Raw genomic sequence first — 26051 nt, 5'->3', positions numbered from 1 at the left:
GGAGGAGTTGGCCGTCCGACTGCGGTCTGGAGTGTGGGGCCTCCCTGCCGCTGCGGAGTCGGGGCGGTCTGCCTCTCCCCACCGCAGGGAAAAGGGTAACACCACCTGGGTCTGGGTGCAGTTCCCCCCTCCAGGGGCAAGGGTACCTAGACCCGGGGCTTAGAGTACGCTTGGGGAGTGTGATTGTGTGTACAGCGTCTCTTTATGTCTGTCTCCACGTTGGTTGAGTGTGGAGTAAGTGCATATGAGAGCATGAGGGTGGGAATGGATGTTTGTATCTGTGTGTGCCTGTATTTCTGTGTCTACATGTCAGGTTGGGTGTCAGGCGCCACCTCTCTGGGGACATCTTAGGCCCTCCAAGGTTTGGAGGCCTATCTCCCCCCACCACCACTTCCCCTGGAAGTGGCGGACTCCCTCAGACATCGGTGCGTTGGTGGTTCTTTGTGTCCGGGGATGGGCGTCCAGGTACACACCGGCTCACTCCTTGGCGGCCGCTTATCGGGGCCTGGAGCCTGGGGCTCGCTCGGGCCACTTCGGAGGTGGGGTGCCCCCGGCCTCTTGGCCTGGGGCTCGGTCACTCAGGCACGGCTGGCTGCCGGCGGAGCTCACAGGGCGTGTCACTGCAACTCCCCCTGGCTTCTGCTCCGCGGCTGCTGAGTGAGCCCTCATCTGGGACTCTCCTCAGCTCTTTCTGGGACAGTGGCGCGGCTGCCCCTCTGTTGGTCTTCCTTGGTCTCTTGTGTTCTGGGGGCCTCTGGATGTCTGGAGTTTTGATCTCCTCCATACCTGCTTCATGCCCTGGAGGACGGGGCTGTGGCCCCCCCACACCCTCTAGCAGATCATTACATGAAGGAACCTTTAAAAAAAAAAAAAACAAGCGCGTCCATGCTCACGGGTGTACACACGGGTGACCACACCCACAAACTACACCCTTTGTGGCTCCTACCTCAAAGCACACTGTGTTCTGTTGATCATATGTGCTGCACAATAATGTTTAATATTTAGTATTTACTGTCATATTCCCATATATCATTGTGATGTTATTTATTCTATTACTCTTGTTCTCTTCTGCTTATTTTCTTTTTTCTTTCTCAGCAGGTGATCCAGGTGATTGATATATGCATTTTTTTTTCTGCCCATTCTGTTGGTTTTTGTCTTTTGCCCTTCTCCCCCGTCCCTCTTCTCAGCTGTTTCTCTTTCCCTCTTTCTTTCTCCCCTTCTTTCCCCCAGTCAAGTCTGTCCCGTATTCAGTAAGTGAAAATAAAATAAACAATAAAAGGTGAATCAAATGGACCATTACGGCAAGGCTGGGATGGTCAATTTGGTAAAGTAAATCCGTTGGGCATCTTTCTTTGCCTTTAGACAATAATTCTGATGGCAAAAGAGCCAAACGGGACAGGCAAAAAAAATAAAAAATAAAAAAAATAAAAAAAAAGTGATCTGGCGTTCACCAGGCCAATCCTAGCGGGAGCTGGAGTTGGCACTCGGGGTTCAGGAGGTCCAGAAACCCGCCGCAGCGATCTCAGGTTCCGATAATCTTGACAGCGGAGGTTTAGCCTTGGAGGGCATGGGCAGCGAGGCCGATGAGCATCATCATCAAAGCCGACCACAGGCACCAAACAGGCATCAACAGGGTCCAGAAAACGCAGAGACGCAAACAGCCTTGGCAAGAATCCATGCACTGCTCGGAAAACAGCAGAATAATTCTTTAGGTAAACCTTTAGCTTCATCAGGCGACCGCTTCGTTTACCCCGGCGACGATGATGCTTTCGCCGGGAAGGTAGCGTGGGAACCCGGTACAGGTAACCCGGGGTTTCCGATGCAAATGGGGGCAGGGGTTGCTGCTGTTTGAGGTACAATAGTGTCTGGCGATCATACCTCAGCAGAGACTTTGTTTCATGGATGACACAAATTAGAAATAACATAAACAGGAACAAACTTGGCAGTGACAGGCGAGCAGCCACACACACCGGCGCCATCTTGCCTAGTAATCATCACTACATATGTCATTGAACACTTTGGTCAGAGCGGTTTCAGTGCTGTGGTTCTGTCTAAAACCTGACTGGAAGGCATCATAGCAGTTATTCTGTGTTAAAAAGTAATTGAGCTGTTGAGAAACTGCTTTTTCAATGATCTTACTTAAAAATGGGAGATTTGAGATCAGCCTGTAGTTGTTCATTTGTGTCTTGTCAAGATTGTCCTTTTTCAGTATAGGTTTAATTACAGCAGTTTTTAGTGATTCTGGAAACACACCTGACATTAAAGAAAAGTTGACGATCTGTAACAGGTCTGACTCCAAAGTCTTTGAGACCTTTTTGAAAAAACTTGTTGGCAGGACATCTAAACAGCAGGAGGAGGAGTTCAGTTGACCTAAGATGTCCTCCAGGTCTTTGCTGTTAATAGGGTGAAACTGTTTCATGGTGTTTAAACAGTTTTTCGGTGGACACAGTACATATTCTGGATCTGCTGTTGATGTACCAATTGCTTATCTAATTTTTTGGATTTTTCCTGTGAAGAATTTGGTGAAGTCATTGCAGGCCATGGTCGAATGAAGTTCAGCTGCCGCTGACACAGGAGGGTTTGTTAGCCTGTCAACTGTAGCAAATAAGACCCGAGCATTATGGCTGTTTTTAGTGATGATGTCAGAGAAGTAGGACCTCCTTGCATTCCTCAGTTGTAAATTATAATTGTGAAGTTTCTCTTTATAGATGTCATAGTGAACCTGCAGGTTTGTTTTTCTCCATCTGCGCTCAGCTTTCCTACACTCTCTTTTTTCATTTTTCACCAGTGTGGAGTTTCTCCATGGAGACTTTTTCCTTCCAGAGATAACTTTCACCTTAATGGGAGCAATAGTGTCCATAACATTTAACATGTTAGCATTGAAGCTATTGACGAGCTCATTGACTGAACCTCTGGACAGGTCAGGTGTTAATGGGAAGACCTGGTTAAAGATCTCACTACTGTCTTCAGTTATACACCGTTTTGTGATCACTGCTGTTGATATATTTGTGTGGGCTGAGATTTTACTTTCAAAGAAAACACAGTAATGATCAGACAGGCCCACATCAGTCACAGTAATGTTTGAAATGCTCAGGCCCTTGGAGATCAGCAGGTCAAGAGTGTGTCTATTATGTGTGGCCTCTGTTACATGCTGAGTCAGCCCAAAGTTGCCCAGAGTGTTACTCAGGGCAAATCTGTTCTGCAGTTTCACATTCAGTTGTTTTGGAGGTTTGTTGTTAACCTTCCTATTCACGGTTGTCCAGTCCTGTTTCCTCCCATATACAGGGGTAGAAGAGCTTCTCTGTCTCGTAGGAAGTAAAGGCCAGTCGGTTTCAGAGATTTCAGCTCGCTGTGCCCTGCCTGTGATACGTCCTCCCACTTCCAGGAGACATGATTTATGTCTTGGTTTTGCACCAAGACAGTCCAAGGGGGGATTATCGCTTGAGGATTTATTATAATGCATAATGAGTCTTCTTTCTTGGTCATGTTATCTGTGCTCCTTAGCTGTGTACTAGCTTGCTCATCGCCATTGTTTTGAATCAAAGGCAAGGTTGTTTCATTTCCACACAGTCCATTTACCTCCACGTTTACTTCTAAGCAATGAATTTTTGTCTCCAGTACTGCAATCTTCTGCAGGAGGCTGTGGTAGTCTTCTGTGGAGAGGGAAGGCATCTTGTTGCTCGTTAGCCTAGCGGTTAGCACCTTTCCAGGCTATTGAGGCTGTTCGGTGCCCAGACGCTGTAATCAGGCTTCAGCTGTGTGTAGGCCACAGACACACGGAGTGCTGAGGATAAGGTAACTATAAAAATGTTGCTGTTTATGTCAAGAACACTTTAGTCCAAATGATCTATAAGTGTCCAGAAGCTATTGCAGGTAAGCTCATATGGAAAAAAGGGAAAAAATCAGAATAAAAATCTATAAAAATCAATAAAAGAAGCAAAGCATTTAAAGAGCAAAGAGAGGAAACGCCCACACTCACAAAAGGAAGGACAAAAAGGCTTTTAATGATTGGCTTGATAGAAAGACCAAGCTGCAGGGGATGTGAAGGTCAGAGTGGTTAAGGAAGAAATGCTAAAGACTAGGGATGGGTACTGGTATCCAGTGCCATGATGGCACCGGTTCTGTCATAAACGGTAGTAACCAGACCGAAAAGCAGCGCACATTTCGGTGCTTTATTTCGGTGCTTTTTTTCCTGAGATGTCACACACTTTGGATCTAGCCAATCATTATACCTTTGCAAGCGTAGTAGGCGGGCCCAGGTACGTACGTTCTTTTAGAGCAGAGCTACAGATTAAAAATGCCCAAGGCGAAGCGGTCAAAAGTCTGGCTGTACTTCACAGCAAAAGATGCAAACTCAGCAGCCTGCAACAAGTGCTTTAAGGTGATACTGTGCAAAGGAGGTAACTCCTCGAATCTGATGAAACACCTGGGGACGCATAGCGTTTTTTTTAAAAGCCGAGAAATGCACTGTATTTGATAACTTGCTGCGAGACCTCACACCATGCACATCTACTGCGGGTGTGGTGCCTGTTATCGGACCCGGAGTTAGCAACATTCCCCAAAACCCGAAGAGGAGAGTCCTGGCCCCTAGCCCTGCCAGTGCAGCAGAAATGATGATGATGCAGCAGCAGCCGTTCTTCTCTGCGTGAGTAGCTTAATGTTGTTCGTGTGTAATTTACGTTGAGGAGGCTAACCACTTATTACATTAATGCATTTAAGGTGAAGTAGCAAACACTGTTGTAGTTACATGCGGCTGTCTTCTTGTTTGATGGCAGATACTCCCTTCACCCTGCCCAAAAAGGCTAAAATGACCAAAGAAAAAGAGGAAAACAGCTAAATATGAGAGGTGTTTGGACAAAGTTTGTGTTTTTTCCATTGATTAAGCACTGCTTCCAGCCAAGAGTGATGCCATATATGCCCTATAGCTGCAGAAAAGGCTAACATTGATATCTTTTTACAAAAAAACAGCTGAACATGAGAGGTTTTTTGGACCAATTTTGTGTTCTCCATTCTTTAAGCACCGGTTTGAGCACCGTTTAAGCACCGGCACAGTTTCAAAAGTACCGGTTTGGCACGATACCCATCCCTACTAAAGACACTAGATAGTGGAAAAAATGACAAGAGTGAGTTGAGGAGACAGAACACATCCTTTGAGGAGCTGATGAATGAGGAAAACGAGATGGAGAGGAGAATGAATGGAGTGAATCAGGAAGTGTGGAAAGGTAGTCGGTCCAGATGACATACCTGTGGAGTTATGGAGATGTCTAGGAGAGAGGCAGTGGACTTTTTGACCAGATTGTTTAACACAATCTTGGAGAATGAGAGGATGCCTGAGTCTTTCAGAACCTTGTCACCTGGAATATGCCAATTCAAAAATATCAAGTGTGTACATTATCTGTTATGTTTCAGTTAACATTTATATATGGTTTTTCTACTCTGAGCAGTCAAAGTGCTTTTAACTACAAGCCTCATTCATCCAAACACACACCAATACCTGGGCTTTGTATACCGAAACACCTCGTCCAACGTTCTTTCGCAAAAGTAAAACAATCAATAGAGAGCAGACTTCCACCTTTTGTTTAACGGGTTTAACAAAAACATTTCATTACATTTTTCAAAAATGTAAGTCATTGTAATACATCTTTGACAATAAAGGTAGCAAAGTTTTGGTATAAGGTTGGTATTTCTATGTCTAACCTTGAGTGTATTTCTTCCCAATCCTGCCAGCACTGTCCTTATATTAACACCATTTCTCACCATGCTCCAGGCTTAGTGGCCTGATAGCTTGCTTCTGTAACCAGTGGGAAGTGGTGGTGCATAACTATAGTGTGGACTTCCTTAGTACTGCATGAATGTGTGTATGTTTGGAGGTCTGTGCTGAAATGCAGCACATTGCTTATAGAGACACCAGTTTATCTGTGTGTGTGTTTATGTGTGACTAGCTATTGTTTTTGCATGCATTTACTTTTACATTACATATATTTATATATGTTGTGAAAACAGCAAAATTGAAGTCATCTTTACGTTTTATGTTGACTTTTTTTCACAGCAGGGTTTAATGGCAAGCAGTGCTAGTTCAGTGAAAAAACAGATATCAGTTAAATCCAAAGTGACAGTCATCTCTCTCATTCCATCTCAAACGACATATTGTCCAATAGCTTCTCTTGCTGCTCGTTGACCATATTCTTGAATTACTACCATCTTGTGGTCTCAGTTGGCTGGTGCCTCTAGCAGTGTGCTCGACTTTCCTCTTTATTCCACCAGAATTTGTAGGATAGAGCACATTTCATGTGGATGTTTGTTCCACTAACAAAAGCTCTCAGCAGCCTTTTCTGGCTGTTTGCATCAATGTGAGTGTTTGGTCTGTGATGGGAAACTAGTATGCTAGATAAGCTGCCACTGGCTTTGCTTTCACTGCTCTGAGATAAGTTGTGATACATTTAGGGAAATACACCTAGCATAAATAAGTATATAAGCACTCTGGGATTTATCATCTAAAAAGATATGTGTTTGTCTAGCTATGCCAATCCGTATTATGTAGTGGAGAGAAAAGTGCAGTGTCAAGACGTTTTTAATATCTTCTTTAGCACATGCTTTGGCTCTGCTTAAATAAATATCCAACTTGCATCTAAAGACCCGGTTGTGGAAATCGATACTTTATATTTTTCATTAATAAAGATTCATATTTTTAATGATTCTAACAGGTTGTTCCAACCAATTACAGTATCAGAGCCTTGGGGGGTATAATCCTGGCCATGAATTCAACTGTATACCAAAGTATTCTAGAGCCAAATGTGAAGCTGACAGCTAAAACTTTTTCCAAATTTGATCATGCAACAAGACAATGATCTAAAGAACAGCAGCAACTCTTCACAATGATAAAGAAAAGAAACAAAGGGTTGCATTGGCCAAGTCCAGAAATCTTCCTGTTTGAATTCAGTGATATTAAGGACCAAATACCTCCACAACAATGTGCCATCTAAACATTTATTACAGTTACAAGCCATTGAACCATGGGGTGTATACCAGACAGCTTACTACAGATGTCTAAACCTTAAGACCATTCTCATGTATCTTGGTTATCAGCTTCACTTGGTTGTGTTGACTGTTAATGGTTACATCATTGGCTAGCTGGCTTTGCCTTCAGGTTGACTCCATGGACAAAAGCATTGTTTCTTAAATAATGAAATTCTTTATTCCCTGTTCAGGAGATGAGACTGTCATTCACTTTTATATACAAACGATCACTCTGCCTAGAGTTCATCACCAATGTTCCCTCTAATTTTTCACGTGTCTGAGCAAACACACAAACTCCCTGAGCGTCCCTTGGACCACTGTGAGCAACATCAGACGTGTGCACTGTGGTCACGCCAGCATCGAATCCAGTGGTTCTTAACCTTGTTGGAGGTACCGAACCCCACCAGTTTCATATGTGCATTCACTGAACCCCTCTTTAGTGAAAAATAAAACATGATTTTTTTCAAATTCAAGACATAGATATGTTTTTTACTGGTGCACAAAATGAGCTGTGCATGTCACAGTGGAGGCTCTGCCGAACCCCTGAGACCAACTCACCGAACCCCTAGGGTTCGATCGAACCCAGGTTAAGAACCACTGATCTAATCCATCCAAGTTACGGTTTATTAAAATAATCAAATTACAGCATTTATGTTAGACTGCTTTTAATTAACTGCTTTAGCCCACTTGCAATGAAAAAAAAATCTAGTCATTGACCTGTGTAGTATGTTAACACTGTTGGAGGTAAAAATAACTTGAACTCCAATTTTGAAAACACAACTTTATTTTTTCTTTTTTTTTATAAAGCTCTGACTTGTATTATGAGTCTGTGGTCTGGGAGAGAGTCTGTAACTCTGTCTGCAAAATATAGTATATAATGACCAATGTTGGGCAATTAATTATATAGTTACTTCTTCAAAAAAGTTACTGAGTTATGCAAACAAAGTTTTTTGCAGCTATTTGTTTAAAATGCAGCCAGCAGCGTTTTTTTTTTAACTATTTACAGAACAATCAGCTGTTCTGCATCAAATCTGATGCCACACAAATTATTTGTGCCGCTCCAAAAAATAATTTCTGTCCACTATGAGATGAAGGAGAACAACAGCCTGATACCTGCAGGCCTGACAGCAGCAGATGTATCACTGCTGTAACACCTGTAACATTCAGCAGTCGCCTCATTGTTCTGACACACACAACAAAAATATTGACTACACTACACACTAACTACACAAGATTTGCACTAAACGTCGCAAATCTCTCAAAACACCGCCGAGTTTGTTTTTGCTCACAGGTGGAGAGCCTTTTTTTCTTATAAAACGCCGTTTTTACCGTTTCTTCCCGCAGTAAATATAAACAACGACAGTATTCAGGAAGAAAACCAAACATTGCATATATTTTTATCATAACTCTGGTTGTACGCGGCCTATCAACACGATTTAAAAACTTGTATAAAGTCCACACTTTTTCCCGTCAGTTGTTCCGTCTGTCCTGCTCACATCTCCAATGGTTGTACACGTTGTCATTAACGTGGCTTCACTCCACATCAGCTGCTTTGCTAAAACACTGGTGTCGGCACATAAGGATGCTGTCATAGCCTGTCAACCATGTTGATTAGCTGCGTATATACGAATGTGAATCGCAAAATTAGCTGGACTATGGGATAAGGTGGCATCGTTGTAATCCCATACGGGACTGACTGACTGAGCTGCAAAACACGTTCTCACTCCCAAAGCGTAACATTTTACGCTAGGTGACAAATCGTCAACATATTACGTTTTCGGCTACCCACCACGTTCCTAAATGACGACCTCGGAAAAAAGAGGAAATATGAGAACCGTCTGGACTCCATCTACACATGTTCGCTCTTTTTCTTCAAATCGCTTAGAAACACGCTATTTAACATCATTATAGTCCTGGTTAAGATCAGTGTGGTGGGGCGTGGTCTGCGGTGCTGTGCGGATGCACCTGCACGGCATCCGCAATCAAGCCCGCCGTGTTAAAACATGGGGACTCAGGGGTTGGTGTGGTTGTGGTGTGACGTGAATTAAATAAAGATGGCTCTGAACGTTGCTCCGTGGTCCCGCCGTGCCTTATTCACGCCACATTCAGGAATAAGGTTATGGTTAGGGCTGGAATACAGGGCTGGAACGTCTATTACCGCGGGAGCGTCATTGCACTGGATTCCAGCCATAACCCGCCGCGTACCATAAGAACGCCGAAGGTCTCCTTTCGCGTTCCTTAGGAACGCCGCGGGACGTGACAAAACGTCGACATGTTATGCCTCGGGACTGAGCTGAAGCTCATTGTGATAGAAAAGATAACTAATGCACAGGAATGTGTGAATACAGACTCACCGATACTGTGTTAGTAGTAAGAGCTGGAGTGCTGCTGTCGTTTCCTGGCTGCTCACTCTGTGTGTGTGTCGCCGTGTATAGTGTTAGGGTATGCTCGCCCACTGTGCTTGTTCCCGTGTAGTCAGCCGGTGGGTGGGTGTGGGGTGTAGCATACTCAGCAGGAATCCCGTTCTGTGAAGGAGGTGGATACTGGGCTTGTGGGAAAGGTTGAGCCATAGCTTCAGGGGGAGCCGGGGCCTCTTGGTTACCCTGTGTGGATAAGGGCAGAAAAGACATTATTAAGAGTGGATGTTTTTTAACATACTAATTTTTGAGTCATGGTGGCGTCATTGAAAGGTATCCAAAGTGTCAACAATGGTCAAAATATTTGTACAGGAGCCTTGAAGTGTCCTCAAGTCCAGAGGACGATGTGCTCGATGAATGTACAGGTTATCTAAAGCACTTTGCCTAAGATTAGAAAAGCACTATAGAAATGCCAGTTTATTTTCAGTTTATTAGTGTTGTGACAATGTGTGAATGATGTTAAACTGTCCAATCAAATTGTTAAACTCAGGTAATCCATGTCAGTTGGTCTGGTATGTACAAAATTGTGCCATGACTAGGGCCAAGCCTCTTCGTCTTATTCTGACATCTGGCTTTCTTGCTGCAGCTCATCCTATCAAACCTGCAGCTTGAAGTCTTCTCTTCACAGCTGAAACTGAGACTTTCTTACTACGACCACGACTGAGCTGCTTGAAGCTGTTGTCCTGTGAGCCGCCATCACACAAGCTGTTAACTCTCAGAAACTTGTCCTCTGATTCAGTTTCAGGCTTGCAGACCTCTTCCTGTCACAGTTTGTTTCTGAGTGCAGAAGGAAACTGGACTCACTGACACCTTGACTTTCTTTGCAGTCTCTCTGTAGGACAGACCCACATTTATAAGTGTTATGATGGTCTGTCTCTCTTCCATTGGTAATTGCCTTTTTCTCACCATTTCTGCAACAACACTACTTTCTGCAGTACGATACTGTTCAGCTGATGCTGACGAGGGTCTGGTACCACAGTGTGTTCAACACTGCTTTTTGCAGACAGAGGGGGCTGTAATTAATCCAGAAAAGTTGGAACACCTGTAGTAGCACCAGCTTTCAAGGCTTGAGCAACCTCCATTGCTGCAGAACAGATCAAATTGTTAACCCATGTTGTCCCTGAAAAAGGCCTTTTTGTGTAATTCTGAAATTTCAATTCAATTCAATTCAATTCAATTTTATTTATATAGCGCCAAATCACAACATAAGTCGCCTCAAGGCGCTTCATAGATACAGAGAAAAAACCCCAACAATCATATGACCCCCTATGAGCAAGCACTTTGGCAACAGTGGGAAGGAAAAACTCCCTTTTAACAGGAAGAAACCTCCGGCAGAACCAGGCTCAGGGAGGGGCGGCCATCTGCTGCGACCGGTTGGGGTGAGAGAAGGAAGACAAGATAAAAGACATGCTGTGGAAGAGAGACAGAGGTTAATAACAGATATGATTCAATGCAGAGAGGTATATTAATACATAGTGAGTGAGAAAGGTGACTGGAAAGGAAAAACTCAATGCATCATGGGAATCCCCCGGCAGTCTATGTCTATTGCAGCATAACTAAGGGAGGATTCAGGGTCACCTGGTCCAGCCCTAACTATATGCTTTAGCAAAAAGGAAAGTTTTAAGCCTAATCTTAAAAGTAGAGATAGTGTCTGTCTCCCGAATCCAAACTGGAAGCTGGTTCCACAGAAGAGGGGCCTGAAAACTGAAGGCTCTCCCTCCCATTCTACTTTTAAATACTCTAGGAACAACAAGTAGGCCTGCAGAGCGAGAGCGAAGTGCTTTAATAGGGTGATATGGTACTACAAGGTCATTGAGATAAGATGGGGCCTGATTATTTAAGACCTTGTATGTGAGGAGCAGGATTTTGAATTCAATTCTGGATTTAACAGGAAGCCAATGAAGGGAAGCCAAAACAGGAGAAATATGCTCTCTCTTTCTAGTCCCTGTCAGGACTCTTGCTGCAGCATTTTGGATTAGCTGAAGGCTTTTCAGTGAGTTTTTTGGACATCCTGATAATAATGAATTACAGTCGTCCAGCCTGGAAGTAATAAATGCATGAACTAGTTTTTCAGCATCACTCTGAGACAGGATATTTCTAATTTTAGAGATGTTGCGCAAATGGAAGAAAGCAGTCTTACATATTTGTTTAATATGTGCATTGAAGGACATGTCCTGGTCAAAAATGACTCCAAGGTTCCTCACAGTGTTACTGGAAGCCAAGGTAATGCCATCCAGAGTAAGAATCTGGTTAGATACCATATTTCTAGGCTTTTCAGGGCCGAGTACAATAACCTCAGTTTTATCTGAATTAAGAAGCAGAAAGTTAGCGGCCATCCAGGTCTTTATGTCTTTAAGACATTCCTGCAGTTTAACTCATTGGTGTGTGTTATCTGGCTTCATGGACAGATAGAGCTGGGTGTCATCTGCATAGCAGTGAAAATGTATGCTATGTCTTCTAATGATACTGCCTAAGGGAAGCATGTATAATGTAAACAGAATTGGTCCTAGCACTGAACCCTGTGGAACTCCATAATTAACCTCAGTATGTGAAGAGGACTCTCCATTTACATGAACAAACTGGAATCTATTAGATAGATATGATACAAACCACTGCAGTGCAGTACCTGTAATACCTACAGCATGTTCTAATCGCTCTAATAGGATATTATGGTCGACAGTATCGAATGCTGCACTAAGGTCTAGCAGGACAAGCACAGAGATGAGTCCACTGTCAGAGGCCATAAGAAGATCATTTGTAACCTTCACTAAAGCTGTTTCTGTGCTGTGATGAGCTCTGGAACCTGACTGAAACTCTTCAAATAAACCATTCCTCTGCAGATGATCTGTTAGCTGTTTGACAACTACTCTTTCAAGGATGTTTGATATGAAAGGAAGGTTGGAGATTGGCCTATAATTAGCTAAGACTGCTGGGTCTAGAGATGGCTTTTTGAGTAAAGTTTAACTACAGCCAGCTTGAAGGCCTGTGGTACATAGCTGATTATTAGAGATAGGTTGATCAATATCCTTTGCAATAATCCTTTCTGTCATCGTTGTATTTTTTACTCAGTTATATATAGTATTTGTATTTGTATTCTATTTTTATCTTATTGTATATTTATTTTATTTTATTCTACTGTATATAGTATTTTATTCTATTCTGTACAGTTGTGTACTGTATTTATTCTTATTGTATTCTAATTTTTGCCTCATAACTTTTGCACTGTCCACTTCCTGCTGTGACAAAACAAATTTCCCACGTGTGGGACTAATAAAGGTTATCTTATCTTATCTTATCTTATCATATTTAAGATCGAAGAATTAATTAATGGCAAGAATTCTTTGAGCAGTTTTGTAGGAATGGGGTCTAAAAGACACGTTGATGGTTTGGAGGAAGTAATTATTGAAGTTAACTCAGAAAGATCAATTGGAGAAAAAGAGTCTAACTTAACATCAATGGTACTAAGAGTAGCTGTAGATAATATTACATCTGTGGGATGATTATTGGTCATTTTTTCTCTAATGATAAAAATTTTATTTGTGAAGAAGTTCATGAAGTCATTACTAGTTAACGTTAAAGGGATGGTTGGCTCAAAAGAGCTCTGACTGTTTGTCAGCCTGGCTACAGAGCTGATGAGAAACCTGGGGTTGTTCTTATTTTCTTCAATCAGTGATGGATAGTAAGATGTTCTGGCTTTGCGGAGGGCTTTCTTATAAAGCAGCAAACTATTTCTCCAGGCTAAATGATGATCCTCTAAATTTGTGACACGCCATTTCCTCTCCAGATTACGAGTCATCTGCTTTAGGGTACGTGTTTGAGAATTATACCACGGAGTCAGGTACTTCTGATTAGAAACCTTAGTTTTCACAGGAGCTACAGTATCCAGAGTCGTACGTAGTGAGGAGGTGAAATTATTAACAAGATAATCGACTTCTGTTGGGGTAGCGTTCAGATAGCTGCTCTGCTCTATGTTGGTACAGGGCATTGAAGATGATAACAGTGGGTGGATTATATTCTTAAACTTAGTTACGGCGCTTTCAGAAAGACATCTACTGTGATAAAGTCTACTCTCCACCGCTGTGTAATCAATTATTGTAAATGTAAATGTTATCAGGAAATAATCAGACAGGAGAGGGTTTTCAGGAAACACTGTTAAATGTTCAGTTTCTATGCCATATGTTAAAACAAGATCTAGAGTGTGATTAAAGTGGTGGGTGAGTTCTTTTACATTTTGAGAGAAACCAATTGAGTCTAATAACAGATTAAATGCCATGTTGAAATGTACATTATGTTTCAGTTTTGGGCAAACTTACTTCTTTTTTAACCTCTGGCAGTTCACCACTTACCTTTGTACCATTTCAAGCTGTTCATCAGACTTGAACGACTTGAATTGCGATAAATAACTGGAAAAACTGGGGTGTTCTAAAACCTTTGAACAGTAGTGTATTTTCTTCAACACTGAAGCTTTGACCACTGATTTGGTCAGAAGCCTCGCAGCAGCGGTGTGGTCAACCTACAGATGTTCTCGGCAGTTTTGGTTACACGAGTAAACAATGAATTACATGATGTGACGAAAAAAGTGCATGAATAATGATTCAGAGCATGTTCAAATTCAAATTCAAATTTTATTTGTCACGTACACAGTCATACACAGTACGATATGCAGTGAAATGCTTAGACAACTGCTCGTGACCTAAAGAAAAAAAAGAAAAGGCTATGAATAAGATAGGAAATAAATATGAAAATTAAAAAGGGTAAATTTAACTAGGAAGGAATAAAATAAAATGTAAAAATTAAAGTTAAAAATGAAATAACTGCACAACACAAATTAGAATGAAGGGTAAATTTAACTGGGAAAGAATAAGATAAAATATATAAATTAAAGTTGAAAATAAAATAACTGTACAACAAAATACACAATACACAGTATAGAACTATATATGAATGTATGAAGAAATATAAATAAATATATATATACACAATAACAGCAGGTGTACAAGTATTAACTGGAAATGAAGAATATAGTGACCAGTGTTGTGCAATCCACATTATGTCTTGTGCAGTGCAAATATGCTTAAAGTGATTTAAGTGATGAAGTGAAAACAAAGTCCAGAATGTCCAGTGTGTGTGTAAGAACTATATGTGTGGGTCAGTACTGTGTGGTGGTGTGATTGAGAGACCGTATCGCCTGTGGGAAGAAGCTCCTCCTCAGTCTCTCTGTGTTGGTCTTCAGGGAGCGGAATCGCTTTCCTGACCTCAACAGAGAGAACAGTCCGTTGTTGGGATGGCTGAGGTCCTTCACGATCTTCCTGGCCTTGGTCCAGCACCGCCTGCTGTAGATTGAGTGCAGGTCAGGGAGCTCGGAGCGGATGGTGCGCTCAGCTGACCGCACAACCCTCTGTAGAGCTCGTCTGTCCTGCATGGTGCTGTTCCCGAACCAGGTTGAGATGTTTCCCGTCAGGATGCTCTCTATGGTGCAGGAGTAAAAGTTCCTGAGCACCTTGGAGGGCAGTTGGAAGTCTCTCAAGCGTCTGAGGTGGTAGAGACGCTGTCGGGCCTTTTTCACCACGGTGTTGATGTGACAGGACCATGACAGGTCCTGCGTGATGTGAACTCCGAGGTATTTGAAGCTGTCCACTCTCTCCACTGGGCACTCGTTGATGACAGGGGTCTGGTAGTTCCTCTCCTGCTTAGTGCTGAAGTCCACTATCAGCTCCTTTGTCTTACTGACGTTTAGAAGGAGGTTGTTCCTCTGGCACCAGTTCTCCGGATTCCTAATCTCCTTCAGGTAGGCCGTCTCGTTATCAGAGATCAGGCCCACCACGACGGTGTCGTCAGCAAACTTGATGATGGTGGTGGAGCTGGTAGTGGCCACACAGTCATATGTGTACAAAGAGTACAGCAGGGGGCTCAGAACACACCCCTGGGGGGCTCCAGTGCTGAGAGTGGTGGAGGCTGAGACATGTCCGCCCATCCTTACTGCCTGTGGTCTGCCAGTTAGGAAGTTGGAGATCCACTGACACATAGATGAGCTGAGTCCCAGATGCTCCAGTTTGGTGGTGAGTGTGGAGGGAATTATGGTATTAAATGCAGAGCTGTAGTCTATGAAGAGCATTTTAACATAATTCTCCCTTCTAGTGTCCAAGTGAGTGAGTGATGTGGGGAGGAGATGAGAGATGGCATCGTCTGTGGAACGATTTGGACGGTAAGCGAACTGTAGTGGGTCTAGTGTGTCTGGTAGTGAGGAAATGATGAAGTCTCTGACCAGGCGTTCAAAGCACTTCATCACTACTGAGGTGAGGGCTACAGGGCGATAGTCATTGAGAGAAGCAGGGTGGGGTTTCTTCGGGACAGGAACAATGATGGACTCTTTAAAGCATGTGGGGATGACCGACTGAGATAAAGAGATGTTGAATATCTCAGTGAACACAGGAGCTAGCTGGTATGCGCAGTCTCTTAGGATACGACCTGGGATGCCGTCTGGTCCTGCTGCTTTCCTGGTGTTCACTCTCTTGAAGGCTCTCCTCACGTCATGCTCGGAGATGATGAGCACGTTTCCGGTGTTGGCAGTATCTTCCTGTCTGCAGCCGTTAGCGCCGCTAGCACTAGCATCGTTGAAGTCCTTAGCTGCAGCCTCGAAGCAAGCATAGAAGGTGTTCAGCTCGTCTGCCAGAGTCACGTCCGCGTTCGTCATACCGGTTGTTGGTGCTTTATAGTCCGTTATTGTCCTTAGTCCCCGCCACAGGCTCCTAGAGTCACTCTGTCTGAGTTGTGACTCTAGTTTCCTCCCGTAGCGCTGCTTCGCGTCTTTCATGCCTTCCACACGTCAAATGGTGGGGAGTCCCAGATTTAAACCTAGTGGGAGTTTCCCCCCACAGAGGGACAAAATGACCCCCTGATGATCCTCTAATCGCCTGAGCCAAGGTGTGAAACTGGGTGTGGTTCTGATAGTCTTTTTCTCCACGGTATCATCCGCTAGTTTCCCGATGAATCCCACAACCCTTTCCGTAAACACGTTGACGTCATCATCGGAGCTGCTTGTGAACATGTCCCAGTCTGCGTCATCGAGTGCGTCCTGTAATGCGGCCACAGATTGGTCCGTCCGACGCGCGACCTTCCTCTGAACCGGAACTTGAGTTACATCCCATCTATAGGGTTTAATGTGATGTTAGACCACCCTTTGCAGCTATAAATGCTTCAACTCTTCTAGGAAGGCTTGGCTCACAGTCTCCACAGTCTCTTGTTGTGGTATGCAGAAGAATTAGGAGTTCCTTTCACCAGAACTAGGAGCTGAGCTCAATTCCCGTACAACAGCCCCACACCATAACCTTCCTCTGAACCGGAACTTCCTGTTTCAGCCTTTGTTTGTATTTTGGCATGAGGAAGATGGCGGCGTGATCGGATTTGCCAAACGGAGGGCGAGATTGTGCCTTGTAGCCGTCCTTGACCGTAGTGTAGCAGTGGTCCAGTGTCCTTTCACCTCTGGTGGGGCAGGTTATGTGTTGATAAAAGTTTGGCGCTGCACGTTTGAGGTTGGCACCATTAAAGTCCCCCGTCACAATAAGCGCAGCGTCCCGGTGTTGTGTCTGGTGCTGTGTGAGTGCCTCATGCAGCTCGCATAAGGCGGTGACCGTGTCCGCTTGTGGTGGAATATAAACGGCACTTATAATGACCGATGTACAGTGGGGCAAAAAAGTATTTAGTCAGCCACCGATTGTGCAAGTTCCCCCACTTAAAATGATGACAGAGGTCAGTAATTTGCACCAGAGGTACACTTCAACTGTGAGAGACAGAATGTGAAAAAAAAATCCATGAATCCACATGGTAGGATTTGTAAAGAATTTATTCGTATATCAGGGTGGAAAATAAGTATTTGGTCAATAACAAAAATACAACTCAATACTTTGTAACATAACCTTTGTTGGCAATAACAGAGGTCAAACGTTTACTATAGGTCTTTACCAGGTTTGCACACACAGTAGCTGGTATTTTGGCCCATTCCTCCATGCAGATCTTCTCGAGAGCAGTGATGTTTTGGGGCTGTCGCCGAGCAACACGGACTTTCAACTCCCGCCACAGATTTTCTATGGGGTTGAGGTCTGGAGACTGGCTAGGCCACTCCAGGACTTTCAAATGCTTCTTACGGAGCCACTCCTTTGTTGCCCGGGCGGTGTGTTTTGGATCATTGTCATGTTGGAAGACCCAGCCTCGTTTCATCTTCAAAGTTCTCACTGATGGAAGGAGGTTTTGGTTCCAAATCTCACGATACATGGCCCCATTCATTCTGTCCTTAACACGGATCAGTCGTCCTGTCCCCTTGGCAGAAAAACAGCCCCATAGCATGATGTTTCCACCCCCATGCTTCACAGTAGGTATGGTGTTCTTGGGATGCAACTCAGTATTCTTCTTCCTCCAAACACGACGAGTTGAGTTTATACCAAAAAGTTCTACTTTGGTTTCATCTGACCACATGACATTCTCCCAATCCTCTGCTGTATCATCCATGTGCTCTCTGGCAAACTTCAGACGGGCCTGGACATGCACTGGCTTCAGCAGCGGAACACGTCTGGCACTGCGGGATTTGATTCACTGCCGTTGTAGTGTGTTACTGATGGTGACCTTTGTTACTTTGGTCCCAGCTCTCTGCAGGTCATTCACCAGGTCCCCCCGTGTGGTTCTGGGATCTTTGCTCACCGTTCTCATGATCATTTTGACCCCACGGGATGAGATCTTGCGTGGAGCCCCAGATCGAGGGAGATTATCAGTGGTCTTGTATGTCTTCCATTTTCTGATGATTGCTCCCACAGTTGATTTTTTCACACCAAGCTGCTTGCCTATTGTAGATTCACTCTTCCCAGTCTGGTGCAGGTCTACAATACTTTTCCTGGTGTCCTTCGAAAGCTCTTTGGTCTTGGCCATGGCGGAGTTTGGAGTCTGACTGTTTGAGGCTGTGGACAGGTGTCTTTTATACAGATGATGAGTTCAAACAGGTGCCATTCATACAGGTACCGAGTGGGGGACAGAAAATCTTCTTACAGAAGACGTTACAGGTCTGTGAGAGCCAGAGATTTTCCTTGTTTGAGGTGACCAAATACTTATTTTCCACCCTAATTTACAAATAAATTCTTTACAAATCCTACGATGTGAATTCATGGATTTTTTTTTCACATTCTGTCTCTCACAGTTGAAGTGTACCTCTGGTGCAAATTACTGACCTCTGTCATCATTTTAAGTGGGGGAACTTGCACAATCGGTGGCTGACTAAATACTTTTTTGCCCCACTGTAAATTCTCGAGGTAGATAAAAAGGACGACACATGATGGACAGTAGTTCCAGATTTGGTGTGCAGGAGCGTGTGAGAGGAACAACGTTCGCACTGTTGCACCAATTGTTGTTCACCATTAAACACATGCCGCCTCCCCTTGACTTCCCCGAGTCCCGTGTCCTGTCCATGCGGTGAACCGAGAAGAACTCGGCCGGCTGGATGGCGTGGTCCGGCACCGCTGGGTTCAGCCATGTCTCGGTGAAGCAGAGAAGATTGCAGTCCCAAATATTTCTCTGGAACTTTATCCTGGCCCTGAGGTCATCAAGCTTGTTCTCCAGTGACTGGACGTTGGCGAGCAGGATGCTAGGCAGAGGTGTGCAGTGTGCACGAGCTCTCAGCCTGTTCCTGACGCCGGCTCGCTTCCCTCTAGGCCGCCGCTTCCCTTTGTTCTCCCTTAAGATCTCACTCGGCCAGCTCGGATCCGGAGTTAAAAACTTCGAATTGTGAGTACATTGTATACCAATAGAAACAAGAGTGTCACTGTCATACCTAATGTACCCAATGGTGATGATTTTGCCAATTTAAAAACACTGAAAACTAACTTAAAAAACAAAGACAAAGAAAAGGTGGTCGGAGCAGTCGTGACGGCAGCCGACCTCACCGGCGCCATCTTGAAGCTCAGTTCAGAGCATGACACAATGGTAGTTAACTTAGATGATAAAACAACAGTGAACCAGAGATTTGATCCATAGTGAACGCAGAGTCGAGAGTTACCCTGACATTCCTGACAGACGACTCAACAAACAACCTGAGGGGAGCTCTCACTGCACAAATCGGTCCGAGGCACACAGACGTACTTCTGTTTAATCTTCATTCAGAGAAAGCTGTCAGCGATCCAAATTTTAATGAGTCCAGTCACCTATTCAGGAAGCTGAGAAGCATATTGGGGGTTAAAAGAGATATATGATTGAAAATCATGTAATGGGTGAATAATGCAAGTTGTGTAAAGTGCTTTGATTGCTCTGGATAGAAAAGTGCTATACCAGTCAATTTACCATTTAGTTAGTTCACTTTATTAAAGATGCATTAAAGATGTCTTTAATAAAGTAAGAGACGAAGGGGAAAAACAAATGAAATAAAATCCAAAATATCACAAATATACATGAAGGCTCGAGTCTCCACATGCTGCCTTCTGCACAGATATTCAGTGTAGCCCAGTCTGCATGTGGAGGCTCATACCACATTTACAACTCAGCATGTTACTCTGTGCATACAGTAAGTGGCATTGTCTATAAGAGTCCATATCATTAGACAGATCATCAGATATATAATGTCCTAAGATTTCATAACTTTAAGGACCGTACCACACAGACACAAGTCTTCCCTACTTCTGGCAATCAAAATATTACTCTTCAAACTCTAAAACATATCGAGAGCGGACCCTCAGTAACTGTTTAAGGCCGGCACTGTATGGAGAGAAGATCACTAAATCATCTGCATACATCAGATGGTTCACTATGGTATCACCAATCATACATCCTGTTACACAATCAAAAAATAGCTTTGATAAGAAAAATCTATTTAGACATTAAACAAAGGAGGAGACAAACACCAACTGCTCCACTCTGCTAAATCCTTCTGGAAACCCTTGTGTTGACTAGTGAATTGTAGTTCACTGTTCAAAGGTAAAAAAAGGAGACCTGCCCCGAAACACCACAGCGAGGCCTCCTCCATGACCACACATGTGATGAGGGAATAACTATCCGGGCAAAGTTCAATGAGGGATGAATAGTCTGCCTCACAGCTCAGATTTCAGTAAGAAATAAACAAATTAATCTTTGGAAAGTATAAAATCGTTCAGCAATAATAATTTATTAGCCTTAGATAAAACACCACCATGCTAAGCGAGGGGGAAGATCCTCCAGCTTCAGGACCTAAATCCTGGTGGAGGGCCAAACACTGGGAAACTGGATGGACCCTCGTGAGGTAGCACGGTCTCAGAGAATCAGGCCTCGCATGTCCAAGAAGGGGTTTGGCAGAAAACGTCCCCTCCATGGAAGCTGTCTGAGCACAGGAAATCAGAAACACTCAGCATGGCTTACCAGCGAGACCCCACTTCCACAACAAGCTGAGCTTCACCTGACACCTGCTCTTCTCCTTCTTCTGCTCCCTGGTCTGTGCACACCCAGGAGGACACAGCTGAGGACGCCAGACGAGGAGCACCAGCAATGCAGGGTAGAAAACGCTGACACAGGAGGATGCAGTATCTTGACCCATCAAAATCGGACAGATAAGAGTGTCAGGTGATCATAAACTAAGGCAGTCAAAACGTTATTTACACAGAGTGAAAACAGCACTGTGACACTGCAGGACAAACTGCAGGTGGCAGCGGCAAAACCAGACACAGGCATCATACTGGAAGGCGCCTGCGTTTGGTTTCAGAGTTTCCTTTGATTCTTTTCATACACAGATGAAGATAAAAACTGCTGCAAAGGCATCAGTTTACCATTACAATAGACTTGAGTTTGCTTGTTATATTTGGAGACATGCGATTTTTTTCCTCCCTTTTCTTATGTTGACGTTAAATCTGCACACACACTTCTTTTCACCTTTAAATTTTAGCCTGCAGTTATATAGTAATGAAAGAACGACCTTGGATATTGTTGGTTATATGGTCCTGGATGGAATTTAATGTGTTTTACTTTTAACCCTAAACAACTGTAACGACTACTTGTCTAAACCTTAACCGTACTGTTACCATTGATCCCTAAACCAGTAACAGCAGCTTTAATTTAAGGTCAGTACTGTGTCAAAGTATTTTCCCTTGTTCCTGATTTCTTTCAAAAAAAATTGTGCCACACAAAATACAGTTTTTAATAAAGACTTCATGTATTAAGGGTAAAGGTCATTGAGACCTACCTGGCCCTGTGTGGAAGAGTAATTGTACTCTAAGGCAGCGGTCCCCAACCCCCGGGCCTCGGACTGGTACCGGTCCGTGAGTCGTTTGGTACCGGGCCGCGAGAGTTGAGGCTCAGGTGTGAAATGTATGGTTTTCAGGGTTTTTATCGGTTTTCAGTGTTATTTTGTTATTGTTTTTATCGTTAACTCGGTTTTCCTGGGTCTTTTCACGTGTGTTATGAATAAATCTTCTTTTTTCGGTACTGGTACTAGTTTTACTTTGTTGTATTTATCCGCGACACCTTAAAGGCCGTTCCATGAAAATATTGGTGGGCATAAACTGGTCCGTGGCGCAAAAAAGGTTGGAGACCGCTGCTCTAAGGTAACACCTGGTTGTGCCACACATGCAGGCTGCAATCAAACAATTGTGATAAATAATGCAATAAAGCAAATCCTTTTTCACAGCACTATATGTAAGTTAGAGGTGGGGCCTATTTGACAGTAGCTCACAACACAAGTGATGCACACACACACACACCCCCCTCCCCACACACACACACACAGACTTTGCTGTGCTGCTGTAATAATGGAGGAGTAGGGACGTAGTCTGAGGGAGAAGCATAGGGTGAGGCAGAGTGAGAGAGAAAGGCTGCTTGAGTCAGTGAACTTCCATCATCCATCAAAGCGACCGAGGCGCTGACGCACTGACACATCCCCAGATCCTTGTCGACAAATTGCCCTGGTAAATGATTCCTCTTATCAGTGCAATCATACATCCGTCGCTCTTTTCCTTCATCCATTCATCTGTCTCTGCATCGTTCACATATTTCTCCCTCTCTCACCGTCTGGTTACATTTTACAGCAAATTTAAATAAACATGATTTTAAATGCATGAAGGGTTTACAAACATTAATGTTAAAATAACAGTTTAGAAACGGCTCAGAGTGTGTGTGTGTGTGTTTGTGTTTCATTTACTGTCCCTGCATCAACACTGTATCATGATTGTTGTCTTTGATTTTGGTAATAGCTGCGTCGACTGCGGCATAAAGAATTACAAAATTATTTACTTTTATTAAAATATTTATTATTGATTTGTTTGAAGAATCCACCTAAACTCCAAATCTGATTTTATGCACTACAGCAGGGGTGTCAAACTCAAATACACAGTGGGCCAAAATTCAAAACTGGAACAAAGTCGCGGGCTAATGTTAATATTAATGCCATGTTGACAGCCTCAACATGGCATTTAATCTGTTATTAGACTCAATTGGCTTCTCTCAAAATGTAAAAGAACCCACCCACCACTTTAATCACACTCTAGATCTTTTTTTAACATATGGCATAGAAACTGAACATTTAACAGTGTTTCCTGAAAACCCTCTCCTGTCTGATCATTTCCTGATAACATTTACATTTACAGTAATTGATTACACAGCGGTGGAGAGTAGACTTTATCAAAGTAGATGTCTTTCTGAAAGCGCTGTAACTGAGTTTAAGAATATAATCCACCCACTGTTATCATCTTCAATGCCCTGTACCAACACAGAGCAGAGCAGCTATCTGAACGCTACCCCAACAGAAGTCGATTATCTTGTTAATAATTTCACCTCCTCACTACGTACGGCTCTGGATACTGTAGCTCCTGTGAAAACTAAGGCCTCTAATCAGAACTACCTGACTCCGTGGTATAATTCTCAAACACATACCCTAAAGCAGATGACTCGTAATCTGGAGAGGAAATGGCGTGTCACAAATTTAGAGGATCATCATTTAGCCTGGAGAAATAGTTTGCTGCTTTATAAGAAAGCCCTCCGCAAAGCCAGAACATCTTACTATCCATCACTGATTGAAGAAAATAAGAACAACCCCAGGTTTCTCATCAGCTCTGTAGCCAGGCTGACAAACAGTCAGAGCTCTTTTGAGCCAACCATCCCTTTAACGTTAACTAGTAATGACTTCATGAACTTCTTCACAAATAAAATTTTTATCATTAGAGAAAAAATGACCAATAATCATCCCACAGATGTAATATTATCTACAGCTACTCTTAGTACCATTGATGTTAAGTTAGACTCTTTTTCTCCAATTGATCTTTCTGAGTTAACTTCAATAATTACTTCCTCCAAACCATCAACGTGTCTTTTAGACCCCATTCCTACAAAACTGCTCAAAGAATTCTTGCCATTAATTAATTCTTCGATCTTAAATATGATAAGATAAGATAAGATAACCTTTATTAGTCCCACACGTGGGAAATTTGTTTTGTCACAGCAGGAAGTGGACAGTGCAAAAGTTATGAGGCAAAAATTAGAATACAATAAGAATAAATACAGTACACAACTGTACAGAATAGAATAAAATACTATATACAGTAGAATAAAATAAAATAAATATACAATAAGATAAAAATAGAATACAAATACAAATACTATATATAACTGAGTAAAAAATACAACGATGACAGAAAGGATTATTGCAAAGGATATTGATCAACCTATCTCTAATAATCAGCTATGTACCACAGGCCTTCAAGCTGGCTGTAGTTAAACTTTACTCAAAAAGCCATCTCTAGACCCAGCAGTCTTAGCTAATTATAGGCCAATCTCCAACCTTCCTTTCATATCAAACATCCTTGAAAGAGTAGTTGTCAAACAGCTAACAGATCATCTGCAGAGGAATGGTTTATTTGAAGAGTTTCAGTCAGGTTTCAGAGCTCATCACAGCACAGAAACAGCTTTAGTGAAGGTTACAAATGATCTTCTTATGGCCTCTGACAGTGGACTCATCTCTGTGCTTGTCCTGCTAGGCCTTAGTGCAGCGTTCGATACTGTTGACCATAATATCCTATTAGAGCGATTAGAACATGCTGTAGGTATTACAGGTACTGTGCTGCAGTGGTTTGTATCATATCTATCTAATAGGCTCCAATTTGTGCATGTAAATGGAGAGTCCTCTTGACTAGGGATGGGTACCGGTGTCCGGTGCCATGATGGCACCGGTTCTGACATAAACGGTAGTAACCAGACCAAAAAGCAGCGCACATTTCGGTGCTTTATTTCGGTGCTTTTTTTTTCCTGAGCTGTGATACACTTTAGATTCTAGCCAATCATTTTACGTTTCCGAGGATAGTAGGCGGGTCCAGGTACGTACGTTATTTTAGAGCAGAGCTACAGATTAAAAATGCCCAAGGCGAAGCGGTCAAAAGTATGGCTGTATTTCACAGCAAAATATGCAAACTCAGCAGCCTGCAACAAGTGCTTTAAGCTGATACTGTGATACTGTCAAAGGAGGTAACACCTCAAATCCAATGAAACACCTGGCGACACATAGCGTTTTTTTTAAAAGCCGAGAAATGCGCTGTATTTGATAGCTTGCTGCGAGACCTCACACCGTGCACATCTACTGCGGGTGTGGTGCCTGTTATCGGACCCAGAGCAACATCCCCCAAAAACCCGAAGAGGAGAGTCCTGGCCCCTAGCCCTGCCAGTGTAGCAGAAATGATGACGGATGATGATGCAGCAGCAGCCGTTCTTCTCTGCGTGAGTAGCTTAATGTTGTTCGTGTGTAATTTACGTTGAGTAGGCTAACCACGTTATTACATTAATGCAGTAAGGTGAACTAGCAAACATCATCATAGCTACATGCGGCTGTCTTCTTGTTTGATGGCAGATACTCCCTTCACCCTGGCCAAAAAGGCTAAAATGACCAAAGAAAAAGTGGAAAACAGTTAAACATGAGAGGTTTTTGGACAAAGTTTGTGTTTTTTCCATTGTTTAAGCACTGCTTCCAGCCAAGAGTGATACCATATATGCCCTATAGCTGCAGAAAAGGCTAACATTGTTATCTTTTTACAAAAAAAAACCAGCTGAATATGGGAGGGTTTTGGACCAATTTTGTGTTCTCCATTCTTTAAGCACCGGTTTGAGGACCGTTTAAGCACCGGCACCGTTTCAAAAGTACCGGTTTGGCACCGGTATCGGCTAAAACCTAAACGATACCCATCCCTACTCTTCACACACTGAGGTTAATTATGGAGTTCCACAGGGTTCAGTGCTAGGACCAATTCTGTTTACATTATACATGCTTCCCTTAGGCAGCATCATTAGAAGACATAGCATACATTTACACTGCTATGCAGATGACACCCAGCCCTATCTGTCCATGAAGCCAGATAACACACACACCAATTAGTTAAACTGCAGGAATGTCTTAAAGACATAAAGACCTGGATGGCCGCTAACTTTCTGCTTCTTAATTCAGATAAAACTGAGGTTATTGTACTCGGCCCTGAAAAGCTTAGAAATATGGTATCTAAGCAGATTCTTCCTCTGGATGGCATTACCTTGGCCTCCAGTAACACTGTGAGGAACCTTGGAGTTATTTCTGACCAGGATATGTCCTTCAACGCACATATTAAACAAATATGTAAGACTGCTTTCTTCCATTTGTGCAAC

The 26051-nt window shown here is 43.2% G+C and overlaps 1 protein-coding gene across 2 annotated transcripts in view; it reads right to left on the bottom strand.

Moving 5' to 3' along the window:
• LOC120725645 (RNA binding protein fox-1 homolog 1-like) overlaps positions 1-26051 on the bottom strand; it is a 293134-nt gene that overhangs the window by 30985 nt on the left and 236098 nt on the right. For both annotated transcript variants that reach the window (XM_040018623.1, XM_040018624.1), the window contains one exon: positions 9372-9620. In XM_040018623.1, coding sequence (XP_039874557.1) covers positions 9372-9620 — 249 coding nt within the window. The remainder of the gene's footprint in view (positions 1-9371; positions 9621-26051) is intronic.

Source organism: Simochromis diagramma, unplaced genomic scaffold (assembly GCF_900408965.1).
Source record: "Simochromis diagramma unplaced genomic scaffold, fSimDia1.1 OVJJ01000699.1, whole genome shotgun sequence".
NCBI lineage: Eukaryota > Metazoa > Chordata > Actinopteri > Cichliformes > Cichlidae > Simochromis > Simochromis diagramma.
The sequence above is the reverse complement of the archived record's forward strand: the minus strand, read 5'-3'. Positions and strand labels throughout refer to the sequence as shown.